The sequence below is a fragment of the Grampus griseus genome, assembly GCF_964374135.1.
Source record: "Grampus griseus genome assembly, chromosome: 6".
In the NCBI taxonomy this organism is placed as follows: Eukaryota; Metazoa; Chordata; class Mammalia; order Artiodactyla; family Delphinidae; genus Grampus; species Grampus griseus.
This window is the reverse complement of record NC_139000.1, coordinates 48,337,274-48,357,682: the sequence shown is the minus strand read 5'-3', so window position 1 is coordinate 48,357,682 and position 20,409 is coordinate 48,337,274. Positions and strand designations below refer to the sequence as shown.

Genomic DNA, 20,409 nt, shown 5'->3' with positions numbered 1-20,409 from the left:
TGGGAAAGCACTTAATTTCTCTGTGTATCTCTCCCCTAGGTTAAATAATATATAGAGTCTTACCCAGCTCTAAAATGTATAACATTTCTCCTATATTAAAACAGAATCAGGAAAAGCAACTTATCAGAGATTTTAATATTTTTCAAGGTACCCAACCCTAGAGAATGACAAAAAACAAGCACTAGGTCCAGACTTTCATTGTATATAGACCTGGAAACCTGAAATGCTGAGGTTTCTGAAAACGAAATGTGCATTCTGAGTGCAAACTTGTATCTACTTTTTAGGGATACAGCAAAATAATTGCAAGCACTAAAAAGAAAAGAAGCAGCAAAGCTAAAAACAGTGTACATTCTCTAACCTATTTCTGAATAAAGAACCAATTGCTATATTTAAATCAATGAGAACTATGGCTAAAAGCAAAGCATAGTTGAGGATCTCGAACTCTTTTTGGTAACAGACATGCGGACACATAGGCAAATGTGACTGATATTCACTATTAAAGAAGAAGATAACAGTAACTTCATCGAATTTGCCAGTAAGCAAACTCCAACTTGGTGCGTACAAAAATTAGCTTTTTTTCTTTTAGTATCAAAAGCTTTAACAGGGCCTAAAGTCACGGTCAATGTTTGCAATGTTAAGCTGAGAGTCTTATGTCTCCAACCGTCTTCCTTTCGCATGTCTAAGTTCATGTACTAACCAGGGAAGTGTGCTGTTTTAATGGCTCACCCAGAGTGCTGGGCTGCTGGCAAAGACAAGAGGAGGACTGGGGACAGAGAGGGTATTAAGCTGCCATGCTGAGTCTATTTTAAGTCAGGCTGGGTGAGAGAGAGGTGGAGGAGGGAGCGGCCTGAGTAGGCAAGCTCACCTGTTATTACTATTATTATAATGATATGCTTGTCTACTTACAAGACTTGCTATGAACTCTTTGGGGTAGGAATAGCTTGTTATTCTTTTTCATATCTTAGTGCTTGGCACCCAGTAGACACTTACTGTATATTTATGAAAGGAATGAATAAAAGACCCCCAACTCCTTCGGGGTTTCTTTCTCCCACTACTTTCGTGTGTTAGGAGAACTGGTTAGGTTACGAAGTTCCTTATTTAAAACTTCAATTGCTCCCTTGAGTTTTCTTCCTTAAAGTCATTCACACCTTCAGATGAATTACTTTGATCTAATCATCTGCAGGAGTGCCTGCACTTCAGGATTCACTGAGGGGGATCTCAGATTTGGGGGGGAGGGCCACGAAAGGAAGTCCTCCATGGGGTTGGGTACTTTGTACTGTTGAGAGCAGCATCAGGGGGTTGCTAGACCAAGGAAAGTGCGTGAGGGGCTCAAGAGCAGGTTACACAGGACAGAGTGGTTACCATTACAGAGAATCTACTTTCCAAGCCAGTCTAGAGGGATCTGATGGGACAGGCCACCAAATGCTTTTGTAAACATTTAGCATTTGTACACACATAGCAGCTTGGGGAAGGTGGTATTTGGAGGTCAAGCCTGGAAGCTGCACATCCTATAGCTTCTCTAGAGTTACTAACCTGTACTGTATGGTCCAGGTTAGCTGTGCTTCATGTGTTAAAACCCAATTCCTGTTTCTCCTCAGTGGGAGGAGGACAAGAGAGAAGGAAAATGAAGAGAACAGAAAGGAGACCACATCCTATGACCCCTCCATTCCCCTAGTTCTCTGTATCATCAGTGTGGACTAGTAGAGCTGTCATGGAATTGCCCACTTCACAGGACATGTAGAATATGTTTCCCTGCTCTTCCCCACCTCCCTCCCAGGCCAAATGATCAATCAACTCACACCCTCTCTTCCAAACTTGGAACACAAGCTTAGCACTCACAGGTCAACTCTGGGGCCTGGAAAATTACCTACCCGCCTTCTTCTGAATATTTATGCCCAAATGCCAGGATGTCGGATGCCCGTCCACTCCCATCACAGACAACAACTGGCACGGGAGGGGTATCTCGAAGGTATTCCAAGACAATTGAGATCACATTGGGTCCTCCTTCCACAATGAGCGCCACCACTGGAACGCCTTGACCGATTCCTGCATTAAAAAAGGAAAAGAAAAGGAAAAAAAGAGAAAAGAACACAAAGCCAGCAAACCAAAGAAACAAAAAGAGAAACAAAAAGCACAAACTAAAATTACTGAGCATGGGGGAGGGTAACAACATATGAAGGGCTAACATACGGAGCGAAAATGTACAGAAAACCCTTTAGCAGAATTTTCCCACTAGAGAGTCCATTCGACTCTGCCCTCTCCCCGCAACTTCCAGGGTGCCGGGGTTTTAAAGCGCTGATGACTATACCTCACAGGGGAGGCGTAGAGTGAGGAGGGTGGGAAGGGAATTGGTTAGTAGAAGAAGTGCTGGGCCAGCAGCCAAAAGACTGGAAGCTAAATGTGATCTTAAGCAAGTCTCATATGGATCCAAGGGTCAGTTTCCTATATGAAAAATGGGAAGTTAAAAAAATGCCACCTCCCTGAAGTCATCACAGTGCTAAGAAAATGCCTAAATGGTTCTTTTTATTAAAGACTACCAAAATCAGCTGGGGGCATATTTTAACTTGTTGAATCAACCAGTGGCAAAATTAGGGGTCTATCTATTTCTGACCATAGGTGATAAGCTTGATTATGGATTCTTAACACTAGAATAGTTATAATAAATTACTCAGGAGATATGGCAACTGCCCTCTGCCATTATTGTGTCCTTTACTACTGAGGAAGGTGCCAGGCACACGATGGGCAAACATTTTCTGAATTCAGTTGAATTAAGGGATTTCAGCTATTTATGCTGAGCCATAGACATTGCTGTTTTCAAGTAAAAACTGCCCTAACATCAACACTTACGTATGTTCAACCTAACAAAGAGAAGTATTAAAAACAAATGTCCATGAGAGACATGATGAGAAAGAAATTAAATTAGTTTTCAAGTGACATCTCAAGTATCATCGTTCATTGAATAAGTTTTTTTGCTCAGTTTGGTACCACATTGTATTTTCTCACTCTATCTTCTCAGAATAGTTAGGAAATTGGGCAGTGCCATAAAAATGAAAGGGTTTTATAAGGTACACAAAGCAGTTATCTTAAAAAATAGAGTCAAGATTCTGTACCACTTCTGTAAATATGAACTGAAAAAAGCCCTTAATCACCTCAGTTCTTCCTTCCTCTTCCCCCTTCTGTTATGGTTTTATCTTTTATCTAGAAACTGCTTCCCTATGAGAAATAACAGTTTGGTGTTTGATTTCTTGCTCCATTAGTAAGAGATTTTATTAGACTTGTGTGACCTGTTTTACTTCTGAAGTATAAGTACATCAGTCTCCTAGGGCCTGATCTCTTATAAGTCAGTGTTTTTCATGGTTTGATTTTCATCTGTAAAGAATGGTCCAAAATGCCAGTTACACAAAAAAAGAGTGCTGTTTTAAATCTACATTTAAAAAATGTAAGAAAATAACAATTGTTGATTAAGGCAAGAAGCCAAGATTTTTTTTTTCCCCAGAAGGAACTGGGAGAGAGGGATGACCTGTAGCCCCATCAGAGTTTTCTGTGAATGGGGAGTTTTTGAGAATTACTCCTTCAAATCCAAGGAGAGGGAAGTAAAAGGTCATGCTGTTCTCCTTTGACCCAGAAGCTCTAATGACTCAGACAAAAGGCCACTTTAAAGCTCTGTTGGGGTGTCTATGAAAGAAACACTTTCCCACTGCTATTGTTTATGAGGATTAAGTAAGTTCCTGTTGAAAGGCACGTTAAAGATTAAGGGCTAACTTGAAATGTTAATACAGCACACTTCTTTTGGAGGAGAATTTTCTGACATAAAAAATACCCACCCCTATATGGATTTATGTTCTAATGTGCCTTGGAAAAGAGACTCTTTTCCAAGGCACATTGAAAGTTATTTTATAAAGTATTTTATGTTTAAAGTTTAAACTTAAATGTTTAAAGTGATTTTATAAGGTATTTCCAAAATACTATGCTATTTAGTTTTTCCCTTTGCTTTTCTTTAGCACATGCTCTCATATTGTTTCATGTCAAGGAACAATATGCTATACCTACTGTTTTATACCAAAGGATATCATTTAGACTATTTCTAGGTTCTTCTAAGAGAGGCCTTGGCCAAATTCTGATTCTTGAGCACTGATTCTATCAGTGGATCTTTACTCCTACTCACAGGCCAACTGTGACCCACTCATGAAGGAAGAAGTCATAAAATGGATCTTCTAGAATGTTCCAGTGATCCAGAGTCTACCAGACAATAGGCAAGATGGCTGGAAAACTCTCCTCTCTTTGAGAGGAAACACAGGTGCAAAGGATCAATTTTCATAGGAAGATTTGAGAGCAATAAGCTGTCAGTTATATTTATCAATAAATCAAATTGTTATAACCTCTAGAAATACAGAAGCATTTAGATGGTCAGATTTCCTATATTTGGAATGAAGCTGTAATTAACTGAAATGATGAAAAGAACTACATTAATTCAGATATATATTCCAGAGCTAAAAACTGGTTGAAGTATCAAAATACCATCTATTTTTTCATAAACTGAATATATCCAATATATCTATGCCTCCAAATTCTCTCCCATTTCCTTTAGTGATAATATATGGAAATTTGTTCCATAGACAATGAAAAACCCTTATAGCCTAAAATAAAAGCATTTTTTATTTTCTTAGTTATAGGTGGTAGAGAATCAGGCCGTGCCTAAAAATATGCTTTGTGTAAATTAAACATGCCAATATATGGATATATGGTAACATTAAGCCTTTTTGTCAACACACACACACACACACACACACACACACACACACACCCATCACACATATTACCTTTTTTCTGAGAAAAGAAAATGATATCAAATAATTAGTAATGACCTAAAGCAATGGTTCTTAGCCTATTTTTTGGAGACAAGAATCTTTGAAAACTTTTGTGAATCTGATGAAAGCTAATGATCCTTTTCCCAGAAAAATAAATGCTCATAAGGACAGTCACAAAAATGTTTCTATGCATTTCAAAAGTTCATGGATCCCTGAAGCCTATTCATAAAAATCTTGCTAATGGACCCTTACAAAGCCCCACCCTAAATTAAGAACATTGATATACAGTTGGCCCTCTGTATCTGTGGGTTCCACATCCACAAATTCAACCAGCTGCGAAGCGAAAATATTTGAAAAAAATTCCAGAAAGATCCAAAAAGCAAAACTTGAATTTGCCGGGCGCTGGCAACTATTTACATAGCATTTATGTTGTATTAAGTATTATAAGTAATCTAGAGAAGATTTAAAGGGTATAGGAGGATGTGTGTAGGCTACAATGCAAATACTGCACATTTTATAGAAGGGACTTCAGCATCCGCAATTTTGGTATCTGTGGGGGTGGGGCTGGAACCAATCCCCCAAGGGTACTGAGGGACCACTATATATGCAAAAAGCATCAGTTTGTGTTCTTTTATGAAGCCCACTGAGGCCTCTGAGACAGGTTCTAGAATGGGTTTTCAAACAAAACTCTATGTCCAGGGAAACTATATCACATTATTACTACCCGGTTACAGTGACTGGCCAGTTTCCAAGGTGAAGCACTGTCTATAGGTTATTTCTCCTCCCATCCTTCATTCCTTTCTCTCTTCCTTGTTTTTCTTTATCTCTTCTGTTGACATTTTCTTTTCTAAATTACATTTTAGACGTAGGATATTAAAAAAAATCTCTAGAGAAAACCACAGATTTACAAATATGACATCATTAGTAAAGAAAAAGCATTTAAAAAAACAAGAATGGTATATTCTTTATTAGTGAAATAAACATTTTGGGAATTCACTGCAGATCCAGCTGGATTCATAAGGACCACTACAATTTTCTTTATGCCCACAAAAAAATTTAACATAAATTCCTTTGAAGAGCCTCACAAGTGTAAGCCTTGCTCAGCTGAAACTACTGACCATTCACAAAAAGTAGTTTAGATTTATAGTTTTAAAAAAATATGACTTCTATTATCACCAAAACGTTCTCATTTTATCTAGGCCCCTCAGAGATCTTTTTGGTCAATACTTGTTCTTTTGGTTTTGGGGAAAGTAGGCTAATTCCTTAGTTGATTGCAATAATTTTTCATTTTCTACTATAACCAAAAACTTCTTAGAGATTTCCATTAGAATTTAATTTTAGAGCAACGCAGAGTTGCTTACTCAGGAAGAGGCAAGATGTTTGCCACACTTTTTAGTTTTTGTAATTTTGGAACTGGAAGCATTATAGCCTACAAAAATGTGAGCTTGAGTAACGGACTTAGCAACTACATTCTAGAGGATTCCAGGTTGACCTCGGGCTTTCAAATTATAAATTGAACCCCAGTTAATGGTTCTTTGCAGAAGATAACCTCTTAGACGTTTGTCCCATTTTGTTATGACCACTATGCAGTTAAGTCTGGGCTTCCAATAATTCAAATACTGTCAAAATTGGCGTAAACAAAGATTGGGTTGGGTGGTGTAAAGAAGGAGGTGGCAGGGAGAGAAGAATGTCTTAAAATTCTGAAAGACCTTTTTCTTCTCTCTCTTTCTGCCAACATGAGACTATAATCTACGAACAGTGCAGCTACTTGTAAAAATATTTGGTGTATTGTAGTGAAATGCTTGGATAAATAGAATTTTTTTTTTTTTTTTTTTGCAGTACATGGGTCTCTCACTGTTGTGGCCTCTCCCGCTGCAGAGCACAGCCTCCAGACGCGCAGGCTTAGCGGCCATGGCTCACAGGCCTAGCCGCTCCGCAGCATGTGGGATCTTCCCGGACCGGGACACGAACCCATGTCGCCTGCAACGGCAGGCGGACTCTCAACCACTGCGCCACCAGGGAAGCCCCGGATAAATAGAATTTTGATCAAACCAAATTAATCCTTTGGTTTACTGTCAACATCATTATATATGATCTAAAATGCCAGTGGGCCTAAGGAATAATTTTTTTGCTGTTGGAAAACGGTTTATATTTACATGGAGATGGAGCATAGAAGATTGATATTTAGCTAAATCTTAATGACCAAAGCCACAGATCATGTGATTGTTACAGTACAGGTCATTTAGAAAGGAGGCTTCAAACATTACGTGAGCGATGACTTCTTGAAGATCTTAATCACTTTGAGAATGAGTCTGTCAGTGATGGGTAGGTATTTCTGTTTACCAGCTAAAGCTGTTTAGCAATAACATGAACACAGTTAACACACTGGCCTTGCCAGTTCTGGGATTATGTGATTCTTGATGATTTAGAAGTTTGTTTGGAGAATGCATATGCTTTCAAAGTGTGCATACAGTGAGAATTTGTCAATATATTTTATGTTGCAAAATTTTAAATTTATATTATTAAAATGTGTATATTATTAAAAAGCACTGGGCTTCCTTGGTGGCGCAGTGGTTGAGAGTCCGCCTGCCGTTGCAGGGGACATGGGTTTGTGCCCCGGTCCGGGAGGATCCCACATGCCACGGAGCGGCTAGGCCCATGCGCCATGGCCCCTGAGCCTGCGCATCCGAAGCCTGTGGTCCGCAACGGGAGAGGCCACAGCAGTGAGAGGCCCGCGTACCGCAAAAAAAAAAAAAGCACTGAACATGTCCCCTTTATCCCATTTCTCATTTGAATAGTCTGGTCTTTGATTCAATGGTTGACTCGACCAATAGATATACTGGTCACCATCTCCTGTATTTGGACTAGAATGGGGCCATAAAAACTCACTAACCCCTTAAGATCTTATATTTTACAAAAAGAACTTTATACAGACCTGGGGGGCATTAACAACTACTGTAGTGATGGGAGAAGAAGCAGTCAAGCTATTTGCCTCATTTTAATGGGCACCAGTTTACTCTCTACTTGAGAAATAGTGGCTGAAGTTTGCATAATACCACGGCTTTTCACAAAAGTTTGAGAATTAGGTTCTTGCTCCCCTTAATGAATCTCTTCTATGGTCTGCAAATTGTGGGATGGATTTATGAAAATTAAATAAAGCTGGTAATCAGCTGTGTTTAACTGACAACACTCGATACTATTCTTATTTATTAAGTTTAAGGTGCTTCTTATAATTAGGAAGATTCCCAGAACATGAATATTCAGGTACAACTGTAGAATATTACTGTATAGAAAGACAATATTTTAATATGCTTTATTTTGGCAAAAAGAAACGTGACTGGAAATCTTTGAGCTACTAAGGAACAGAGTGAGCCCAAGAAAATATCAAGGAATGACATAAGAAAAAAAAATCCATCTCATTTTAACTAGAATGTCTCTTCAGTCTTCAATGGAAGCAGATGTTTTAGATATTGCCTTCATGTTTTAGAGATAGAATACATTATCTATTCAAGACAACAGAACTATTACTGGAATGTGCCTGATCCCACTTGGAAATGGGTAATAAACCCATTCATTTTAGCAAATCCTGATGATGTATTCAATTGGTAAATGCCAATCCCAGTTCAAACCAATTATGTATATCCTTACTACATTTTTTTTGCCACTATAATTCTGCCCCTAAATGGATTAGAAAAGCATTTGGAAATATAAAATACTGCACAAATTATTAAGCAGTCAAAAGGAAACCACATGCAACAAGATGCTTCACTTTTAGACACTTTTGGTTCTCTAGTGGGGAAGAAATTCCTTGAAAAAGGACTGGGGTCTTTCCCCGAAGCATAAATTTCCAACCCATTGGAGGACTAGGCAGGGGTAAAGATACTGCAAATTGCTTAAATGTCTTTTCCTATCAACACTAATCCCTATGGCAACTCCCTTGTCGATATTTAACTTAACAGACCCCATCCATACACAATCTTTCCATATTTAAAGCTAGTGCCAATATTCCAGAATAAACATACATGTATATTTTATCTTGGCAGTTAAAATCTCAGTAAATTTGGCTGAAGATATGAGGTTGTCAAGACGTTGAAGATATAGAGTTTGAATTCATGGAAACATCTCTCTGAGACAATGATAAAAGACCGAAAACAGATGGTGCATAGCATTTCTTACCCTGGGGACTAAGAATGTTAAATCTACTGAATTAATATGGCCAATCCCCTTTTTTTCTGTTTGTTTCCAATGCATTTTTTTCTCTTGTTGAACCAATCTATTTTTCACATTATCAATGCTGCAGGTATTTTCTTAGGAATTCAGTACCAGCCCCCACCAGAGGACTATAATTTTGGACACTGCCTTCTTGCTTTGCTTTCCCATGTAGCGATTGAAGGCCAAAGGCCAGAACTGGGGGAGTGGATGAGTGGACTGAATGTAAAAATCTTGAAAGCCAACCAAAGAGGTCACTGTGGCATGTGTACTGGCAACTCCCATCATGTCCTCTCTATCCATACTCGCCTATCAGAGAACTGAACTGTCCGCAGCACAGAAGGGCAGCCTTACTTGGCATCTTTCAAAGCTGATTGGAATGGAGGTAGATTCCAGACCTGCAGTGGGCCAGATTTGCCTTCCTGCACTTTGAATGGAGACCTTGAACCTGAGGTGAGTAACTGGGAGGGACTGGGAGGGCATGAGTATTTGGGGAGTAAAGCCTCTATTAGTGGTGGCTCTGATGGGACCATGTCAGGGTGAATAAACAAGCAAAGAAGTCTGTGTGCAGGAAGAAAAGAAGGGAACTGAGTGCATCACAGAGGAGAGATCACGTGGCCTGAGTGAGAGGGAGGGAAAGAGTGTGTGTGTTTGGGAGTGAGAGAGAGAGAGCGAGAGTGGGAGAGAGAGAGGGATTTATTGCCTGGATTATTAGTGACTTTTCAGTTCAAGATACAGTCACTTGGCTGTAGTTCGTACAGAGTCCCCTATAGATCAAAGGTAGAAAAGTTTTTTCTGTAAGGGGCTATATAGTAAATATTTTAGGCTTTGTAGGACAATGGGCAAAATAGAGGACATCATGCAGGTACGTATATAACAAGAGAGAAAACAAATTATATAGAATGTTTATGGACAAATTGCAAAACACAACTGAATACATTTTTTTTTGTACTACAGGTCTACTAACGAGAAAAATGGAATTTTCAGATGGAGGCTGAAATTTGAATTTGATGTAGTTTTCATATGTCACAAAACTATTCTTTTATTTTCAAACATTTAAAAATGAAAAAAAACATTCTTAGCCCATGAGCCATATGAAAACAGGGTGGGCCATAGTTTGCAAACCTTCCTCTAAACACATTTCTCTTTATCAAAAATACTCCTTTATATATTTTGAGTGAGTTTCTCTTTATTGCCACCAAACATTCCCCTCCCCAGCCTCACCTCTGCTGACTCCAAGGAAGTCTTCGCCTGTCCTTAACAACATGGAAAGTCCTCAGATGCTCTTTTCTCAGCCTGAGGACCCTCACAGGAAGACAGTAGTTGAGGGCTCTTTGTAAGAGAAAAATGGAGGATAGCAGAGATTTTTTTTTTTTTTTTTGAGGTAAGGCCTTTCTTCTTTTAAATTTATTTTATTTTTGGCTGCACTGGGTCTTTGTTGTTGTGCGTGGGCTTTTCTCTAGTTGAGGTGAGCGGGAGCTACTCTTCGTTGCACTGCACGGGCTTCTCATTGTGGTGGCTTCACTTGTTGTGGAGCACGGGCTCTAGGCGCACAGGCTCAGTAGTTGTGGCACACGGGCTCTAGAGCGCAGGCTCAGTAGTTGTGGTGCATGGGCTTAGTTGCTCCGCAGCATGTGGGATCTTCTGGGACCAGGAATCGAACCTGTGTCCCCTGCATTGGCCACTGCACCACCAGGGAAGCCCTGAGGTAGGGCTTTAAGAGGCAATATTCAGTTCTAAACTGGGTGTAAGCCTACCATCTACACAGTGTCAGGCAGGCCTTGATTTTGGAGCTTAACTGATGCTCACGTGGGAAACCTGGTTACCAGTCATGGTGAGCTGCTCTGCTTCTCTCAAAGAGAAGAGGACTCACTCATGTGGTCGATCAAGGAAATTCACTCAGACAGCGGAAGGGATTCAGATGGTCTTCAGAGAGCTCTAAGCCCTAGAGCAGAGAGAGCAATCCATCCTCTCTGAATACCCTTGGCTCCTGGAGAGTGGCACCCTCTTCTATAAGCCAGCCAGCCTGGGACATTTGCTTGCTCCCCCACTCGCAATGTGGGCCCCAAGACTGGGGTTTTGCCTTGATTTCAGTAGACTTTTCTGGAAGCACTTCTTCATGCAACACCACGACCATCTCTGCCCTATACTCTGGAAGCCTGGACCTGTCTCACTCAGATGATGACTCTTTTCTTTAGATCATGGGCTGCCTGGCTGGAACTAGGCTGAACCTGTCCTGTCCTGATCTCTGACTCTGATTCCCAGTTCCATGACTGCCTCTACCTTCATTTGTCTGCTGCTTCCTGTTGACCCCTACTTTCTAACTCAGCATGGGTCACTCTAGTCTATTGTACCTCCTTGCTACTGTAAACTCTGACAGCATGTCTAGACATTGTACTACTAACATGGTAGCTGGAACTATGCACATCTTAGAAAGGCATAAATACATCTTGATATGACTTGATAAACCAACAATATATTTTAGAATTCTACACAGTGTCTAATACACAGAGTTGGCACACAATTCATAGCACTGTTTTGAGTAATGAGTTATTTGTCAAGTACTTAGAACAGAGTCTGGCACTTACTGAGAACTATATGGTTAAACAAATATAAAGATTCTTATATATATTTATTAGGTTTGTAAAAGGTTTCTATTTTAACTGTATAAATGATTCATGACGACAAATGCATTTTATGGATTTAAACCAAAAGTATGCTCTGACAAATAAATAATTTGATACACACTTTTCCAAAGTTTGAATATTCTCTCATGCAGACCAGTAATATGCTTAGGAAGGCAAATTCCTTTATCTCCTATCCAAAACACTAAAACTTTCTGCTTTGGGGTAGGTGATCTTTTTGTCACTCCCCAGATGTCTTCTACCAAGGGGCCTCTCCTCAGTGCTTCAATGAGCTTAAGTCTCTTGAATTCTGTGGGTTGGACAAAGATGTAAATGCCAAATAACAAAACTCATAAGTTGACTCCAAGTATATTACATGCTAGTAAACAAACTTAGCTTTTGACTTAATCAATGGAAAACAGTTATTCCCTCATGGCCAGACAGCTCTGATTAAAATGTTCTGCTATTAACGTCCATATGTTTCTAGGACATCCAAGCAACAATCCACGTGAATCGTTTCAAAAGAAAGGGAACGGCCAATGGCATGGGCTGTAAGGCAAGTATTACTCTCATAAAAGGAAAGAGCCAGCGTTTTTTTCTTTGGGGCCATTGTTTGCAGGCTGAATGTTTTAATGTAATTGATCTAAGTCTACAAGAAAACTCGCCCAAACAAAGCTACAGTCTTCTTAGTTTCTGCTCTGTTCAAAACCCACATCAAAAGGCATCCTTGCCTTCTCAAATGTAAGGTAATCAAAGTGATTCTAACTCATTTTACTTTATAATTCCTTGCCCACACTCCCCTATAAATGTGCCAGGATCTAGGTCCACAGCTCGTACAAGATCCTTTGGCTTCTTGGCAAAATTAGTAAGCAGCAGAGCAGCCAGGGGAATTATGATTTGGAAAGACCTAGCCCACAGTGCAGGGCACGGCTGGGTAGGAGAGGTAAATGGTAAGAGAGAGGGAAATGTTGCTGGTAATGGCAAAATTGTATATTAATTTGCCCTTCCAAAATAATTTTAAAAAAAATCTCTGCGTCATTTGAAGGAGACTGCAATTACTTCTCCCTGCACCAAATGTGAAAAATTCTATTCCCTCTTTAAGGCATGTTCTTTTTGACTTACTCTTTCTGGAGAACTTATATGCATCCTGCAGTTCCCAGGCTCAAAGTCTTCCTTAGGCCCCTCCCTTTCACCCCCACCAGGCAGAATTAACTGTTCTCACTTCTGTGTTCTTATAGCATTTACTTTTCTTAAAAGCCCATGCCAATGAATATACTTTATAAATTTGTCAATCAACTACTATGATATCAAGGAAAAAACTCTCATAGTACCGTACATATCTCTTGAAGTTTTCTCTCATTAATTTACATGTTTGGACATCTCTTTTCTCTGTAGGTAGGTTTATCTTTGTATCCCCAGCATATCATAGAGTGTTCTACATGTAGTTCACTAAAATCTGGGGTACAGAAGGAAGGCAGGATACTGAATCACCTCAAGTATATCCTGATTGCTCATAGGTTATATGACAATGTAATTATTTCTACAGAAATTTTCAAATGTTTTATGACATAAGCAATTTTCCCTTAATCAACTGACCTGAGATCCAGGGCACTTAGATCTGATTTAAATTCTCCTGAAATCAGGAATGATGCCAAATGCCCAGTTTCTGTGCTCACTGGTTTTCCTGTGGACTACTGAGATTGCTTCCTAACTGATTTCTCTGCCTCTACAGCAATCATCACATAACTGCTAGTTATCATCTGTAAATACAGTCTTCTCTGTAACAATATTTAGTGGGTTCCCATTGCTTATAGATAAAAGCCCAAATAATTTTGCATGACAGACAAGGCTCCCCATGTTCTGGACCCAACCTTTATTCACAGCCTCACCCCTCTCTCCAGAACTTTCTGTTCATTCTGATTCTAGTCTCATCCAGACTATCTTCCTTATCCTCCATCTAGGACTATTTTTAAATTTCCCTTTAGCCATCCTAATTTTCAGAGAGGAGTATCTTTCCCTACTCTTGGTTTCATGAGGAGGAATTTTTCCTAAGCAGATCCTTGGGTTTTCTATGCTTTTACTCCTTGGTAGATTTGAGAATAATAACTGGATTTGCCCACTCAGTCTCGCTCTTCTTTCTCTTGGCATCTTCCTGCCTGCAGGAAGCCTGACATCTCCCAAATCCTCCAGGGCCCTGTCCCTGCGGGTGTATGTGGTGGGATGGGGAATGAAGGCTTACTGTGGAATTCTGCCTAATTCTGGGGAGTCAATAATCCCACTTGGTCAACAGTCTAAAAGCCATGTCTGCTAACTTGTCCCCCAACTAAAAATGATATTCTGAGTTCCATCAACTACTTCTTTTATTTCTCAAAGTGTTTAGAACTTGGATGAGGAAAAGAGGTGCTATTTATTGTAGCCCCTCAGAAACCCTAACTCAATCTGCAAAGTCCAGTTCAAATGTTACTAATTCCTGAGGCCCTTCCTAACTCCCTCAGGCAGTATTAATTATTCATTCCTTTGTAGTCCCATTATTTATTTATTTTTCTACATATCCTTTGGCAGTTTTTAAATTCTGCCTTGCTTTAATGAAAGTTTCATCCACTACATTGTAAACCCTTTGGGACAGAAACACCCACACCCCTCTTAGACAACATTTTGGTTTCCATAGTGCCTCATACTTAGAAGGTAGTTCAAATAAATGCTTGTGAAGTAAAATTAAAGGTACAATGCCTAGGGTCTATACCTTGGGACTAGCACAGCTGAAATGACATGAATAGATGGGTTGTTATAAGGGGACTAAGTATCATACCTCAATACTACTGATGCAAACTGCTCAAAGTGGAGATGACAGCCATTTAAGTGGTCCCTGGTATCCTTTTACAGGCCTTCACTACTGGCTTAGTGGTGGTCAGAGACCAAGAAAAGAACACGCTGAGTGACCTGGGTGGGTGCTCACACATTGCCTTGTCCATCTGGATTAAGTCTGCAAGAGTCCAGATTCTTAGGAACTTGAATAGCCAATTACAGTTCAGCTGTCTTGTACTTTTAAATTGAAGCCTTATTATTTCTCAGAATTGGACCCAGCTGCAGTGACAACGTGTCCTGGACACTGGGGAGAAAGACGGGAACAAAGGTTTACACCCTTCCCCTTGCTGGAAGGATGTCTGTGAAAGCTATTATTTCCTCCAGTTGAAATAAATAGGGAACTATATGACTGAAGTAGAAACCTAATTCTGTTCTCTCTGAGGTGATGGATACGTTTTAGCAGCTAACTTGCTGTAGGCCAGGAGTGACCTTCATTCATCACAAAGGTTATTAAAGTTATTAAAATAACTGACTGCCATTATCATGTATGAGACAAAGGAAGGGTACTGACTATTTGGGAGCTGGTAATGGTATGTAATCCAATTTCTGACCAGCGGTTGGGAAAAGCGATACATTTTTATTTGATTATCTGGCATCTTTTCCAAAAGATAATGTGTCCAATCTGATCAAACTTTCACTGTTACTAAATCCTCAGTGAGAAGTATGGTGACAATGTCATGGGAAACCTTCTTTCCTCTGGTGTCAAGTTTCCATGTGGAGGGCTCCATTAATGTGACACATCTAGCCCCTTGTCCTTCTCTTGTCTCTATATATAGAATTGAGTAACCTGGTTGGTGGTGACTAATGTCCATGTTTCTTGATTGGATAGGACGAGTCTACTAAAAGTCTCTCAGTGAGGAGGATTTAGCATCCTTTTTCATTTTCCTCTATGGACCAGTGCCAGTCAGTAATATTAGTAAAACTGTTTCTGTAGACCCAAATTTCTCCTCTGGTTGGCTGTCTGAGGGCTGAGGTAAGCAGGCAAACCCATTTGGCCCTCACAATAAGTCATTATCTTCAACTACTTCATCATTAATAAAAGTGATATTTTGATCTCCATCTGCCTAACTCCAGTGTTCAACTCTTGGTCAATTTGAATCTTGTCCTGTCAAGAGTGAGTTATAATTTACTCGACTTCCTCAAGCTCCAACACCATGAATTACAGTGCAGTCACTTCTGTTTCTGGCATTCATTTTGCAGCAGCATCTAACAAACTTGAACCTCTGGTTCAAGTTTGTGAACGTGATCTTATTTTTTAGACGCAAATATGGCCTCTTCTGAAAGACAGTTTTTTCTTAATGTCTTTACAGCTCCTTAAAAGGAAACAACAATTGCCACAGATTTAAAAAAAGCTTATTAAAAATGGAACCCAAACAAGGGGGCTTATGAATTTCTGGGTCGCAGTGAATGATTTCATGTAGTGAAATCCACTCAGCCAACTGACTGAAGACAGTTTCTTATTCCTGTAGGGGAAGTAGCGGCTACGAAGCACCCACCAGGTGCTGGGCACTCAGCCAGGCGAGTTGTATATGCTCACTTAATCTGCTCACCAACCCTATGATAGAGATATTATCATCCCCATTTTACAGTTAAGTAAATTGAGGCACTGAGAGTAAATCACATGTCTGAACAGGGTTTCAGAGACCTATTAGGAAATTCAGAGCCTGCACTCTGCACTCCACTGGCTTGTCTCTCACTAGGGTGACCAGGTGATTTATTATACAAAAACCAGGACATTCTTGCAAGTGAAGAGGTCATCATTAATAATTACTCTGGGATGACAAGGATCACTATAAACCAGAATTATTTAGTTTTGGACAAATCTGTACATATGATCACTCTAGGGTCTCAAACTCGTTTCTAGCAGATTTTTAAAAATAGACGCCAATTCTGGATATTTAGAAAGGGGCCTGAGTTTGTTCACTGTTCCTTTGTTCACCTATTCCTGGCTTAAAAAGGCTAAGACTCACTTGTTGCCCCTCTCTGATTCTTGAGATCCAGTTTCTAGCTCCATCTAAATAAATCACAGCTGTTTGTTATCAGAGATATTTCTTCTTCTAGCCACACAGAGGCATGAAGCTCCAGGGAAGGATTAGATCATTAAGCAAAGGAAAATAGCAACAATACAACAGCACCTGCATAAATTCTGTAGGGGGAAAAGATCAATTTAAAGTTTTTCTCATAAAGTTCTAGCATATCCTTGATGGAGGTGGATATAAATGCCTTCTACTTCTCTCTTATAAATAAATGTCTCATTAGATTCTATCACTTAAGCACACTGGAGTGTCATGATGAAGAATCAGAGACAGTCAAGGCCCTGGGGCATGGGGGTGGTTAACCTCATTACCCTGCTCTGTTGAGTTGGTGTGAAACAGCCACTTGAGTTATTCCTACTGCTGCCACCAAGAGTCATTTGACATCAATACTCAGTGCTAATACTATCATTCTCGTAAATGGGTTATCCTAATGTTACACAGAAGAGCGTGGCACTCTAAGGACTGCTCTTAAAATCCTGATTCTAATGTGCAAAGAACTAGTTTGTGCATTGAAAATTATCACAAGAAGAGGTGTGTGGAAATGCCCATTTCCAGTTCTCAGCTCTTCTTACCAGTGTGTGCTCTAGTGGGATGGCTCTCAAGCCTAGCATCCTCCAGAATCACCTGGAGGATCAGCTAAAATACACACTGCTGGGCCCCACCCTCAGAGCTTCTGATCAGTAGGTCTAGAATGGGACTTGAGAATGTGCATTTCTAACAAGTTCCTGGATGATGCTATTGTTGCTGGTCCACGGACCACACTCTGAGAACCAACACCCTAGCATAAAACTGTAGGGAGTGGAGACTTTGCACCTGTGAAAAGAAGTGAAATCTAAGATGTGCCCCCTGGAATAAATTAAGATGAAAGCCCATGGAGTAGGACTGAAATGTCCCTGTTATACTTCTAATAGTCTATTGAAGTCTGACTAGGAGTCAGCAAACATTTTCTGTAAGAGGCCAGACAGTAAATATCTTCAGCTTTGCAGGCTAGATGATCTCTGCTGCAAGTTCTCAACTCTGCCACTGTAGCATGAAAGCAGCCAGAGACGGTGCATGAAAGATGGAGCATGGACACGACTATATTCCAATAAAGCTTTATTTACAAAGACGAATAATGCACTGGATTTGGCCCACAGGCCATAATTTGCCAACCTTTGAGTCTAACTAATGTGATAAATATGATTCATATATTGCAACATCTGTTAGTATGTTGAGCCCAAGTATGCCTATGATCAATGAGAAACCAACCAAGCTGGAAACCTGTGTCAGCCAAGCACTGACACCTGTTTTAGCTGCATGTGATTGGTTGACTATTGCCCGCACCGGAAGATATGCAATTGCAATTGCAATTCTTCTTGCAATTCAACACCTACAACCGTTTAAAAACCAATGGCCCACCACTTCATCCTAATTCAACAGGGGTTTCACTGCACTGCTGGAAATTACATATATTTAATTTACTCTCTACTTGGTACTTTGCCTAAAAGTCAATAATATCTTCCTGTGTAGCGGGATCATTGATTATCAGTTAATTCATATTTCATTTTAAATTTGTTTTTTCTTCTCCTTATTTCCAAAAGGCCCACTGGGCTGTCTTTTCTCACAGGAGGTTTACGCTGGTGGCCTGAAGATAAGCTCTCATGATGGTTTTTGTTAAAGAACTAAGCTCGCTGATGCTCTGAAGAGGAGGAGGAGAAAGACAAGTGTATTTGATGGGGAGAGGTGGAAGCGGATGAGATGGGGAGGAAATTATCCAACTCCTGGGACAGGCAGAAAAGACTCGCAACATCCCTGATGGTCAGTTCCCGGGTCTCTCCTTACTTGTCCTGTCAACAGCATTTGACACAGTTGGCCACTCCTTCCTCTTGGAAATATGTTCTTTGCTTGGCTTCCAGAGAGCATTCTCCTCTGGTTTCCCTCTCACTTCACTAGCTGCTCCTTCTTTATCTCCTTTGCTGGTCTCTCCTCTGATAGAAGGACTGTCTCGAAGCTCAGTTCTTGGTTCTCTCCTGTCCTGTCCTCTCCTCACACACTACCTTGGTGATCTCATCCACTCACATGGTTTCATATACTGTCGACACACAGACAACTTCCACGTTTATAATTCGAGGCCAAATATCTCCACCGAACTTCAGTCTCACATAACCGTGCCCCTCTCGACGTCTCCATGCGTGCTCTGAGGCCTCTCAAATCTGACATGTCCAAAGCTAAGCTCCTGACATTGTCCCATCCCTGCCATCCCCATCCCCACAGTCTTCTCCAGACTGGAAAATGGAAACTCCATTCTTCTACTGATCAGCCTCCAAAATCTGGAACCATACCCCATATCCAATTTGATGGTAAATCTTGCCTGGTCTACCTTCATATCATGGTTCAAATTTGACTACTTCTCACCTCAACTGCTACCACCCCTAGTCTAGTTACCATCAGCTTTTGCCTGGATTAGTGCCATTTTCTCTTGACTGGCAACTCTGTTTTCATTCCTGCTCCCAATCTGGATGACTCTCAACTCCGCAGGCACAGTGAGTCTATTGAAACATACAAGACCACTCATTCCTTTGCTCAGAACTCCACAAGCTCCCACCTCCCACAGAGTGAATGTGAAAGTCAGAGGCCTTACAGTCCTGCCTGGCCCTGGCCCTTGTTTCCTCTCTGGCCTCCTCCGCACTCCTCTCCTACTCTTCCGTCTACGTGGTCACACAGGCCTCCTGATGCTCCTCAAACATGCTGCCCACATTCCCACCTCAGCGCCTTTTTAATGTTGTTTCCTCTGCTGGAAATGGTCTCCTCCAAAACATCACACAACTTGCTCCCTCATTTCCTCCAAGTCTTTACTCAGATGTCCCCTCTTCAGGGAGTCCTCCCCCTACTCTACTGAAAATTGCAGCCCCTTCCCTGCACTTGCCTTTCTGCCTTCTTTGCTTTTTCTCTCTCCCCAGCACTTATCACTATGCAATACACTATGTATTTTACTTGTTTGTTCTCTGTCTCCTTCCACTCAAATGTAAGCTCCTTAAGGGTGGGATTAGCACAGCCATCTGGTCTGAGGGGGCTGCTGTGAAGTGCCTTTGGGGTGCTGAGTCGGGGCTGCAGAGCCCTGGCCACGGCGATGCCAGCTGCGGTGAAGATACCGCTGGCTTTACTCGGCCAGGCAGCACCAGAGCCTTCCACCCTGGAGGGACCAAGCAGGCTTGGGCAGTTGTTTTTATCAGTGGTCACCTTGGCTGAGGGAGGTTAAAAGGCTCTTATTCAGTTTTCCAGGTACATCATAAGCATGAGAGAGGTGGGTAGGGAGAGAGAGAGGACAGTGGGGTGGGGAGAGAAGAGAGGAGAGGAAAGAGGGAGAGAGGTGGGAGGAGAGGAGAGGAAGGGGGGGGAGAGAGAAAGAGAGAGAGAGGAAGAGAGGGGGGAGGGAGGGAGCGAAGGAGGGAGGAGGGGAGGGGAGAGAAGGGGAGAGGACGAGGGGAGAAGAGAGAGGAATATGAGGAGAGAGGAGAGGAAGAGGGAGAGAAGAAGAATGACAGAGACAGGGAGGGAGAGGGAAGGAGGGAGGGGGAGGAAGGGAGAAAGAGAGAGAGAGAGAGAGGGAGAGGGTGGGAGACACCTAATAGATAAAGATTGAATTTACCAAAACTAGATGGAAAGGGGGCTTGGAATTGGATTTATTTGAATTAAGGAAAATTGTTACTATGTGACATTTCCTACATACCTAAGTTTATGAACAATAATTCATACTCATAACAACGGTTCTTATTACTTGAATAATGGAAATAAATAAATCAATGGAACAAAACAAACCCTGCTCCACTCAAACCAAGAAAACAGGATAGAAAAATGGAAATACAGGGTGTAATGAACTCTCCACTT

At 40.9% G+C, this 20,409-nt stretch overlaps 1 protein-coding gene across 21 annotated transcripts in view; it reads right to left on the bottom strand.

Annotated features, from left to right (window-relative positions):
• TRPM3 (transient receptor potential cation channel subfamily M member 3) overlaps positions 1–20,409 on the bottom strand; it is a gene marked incomplete at both ends in the record, with an annotated part of 787,829 nt that overhangs the window by 183,980 nt on the left and 583,440 nt on the right. For all 21 annotated transcript variants that reach the window (XM_082657218.1, XM_082657236.1, XM_082657222.1 and 18 more), the window contains one exon: positions 1,872–2,046. In XM_082657218.1, coding sequence (XP_082513344.1) covers positions 1,872–2,046 — 175 coding nt within the window. The remainder of the gene's footprint in view (positions 1–1,871; positions 2,047–20,409) is intronic.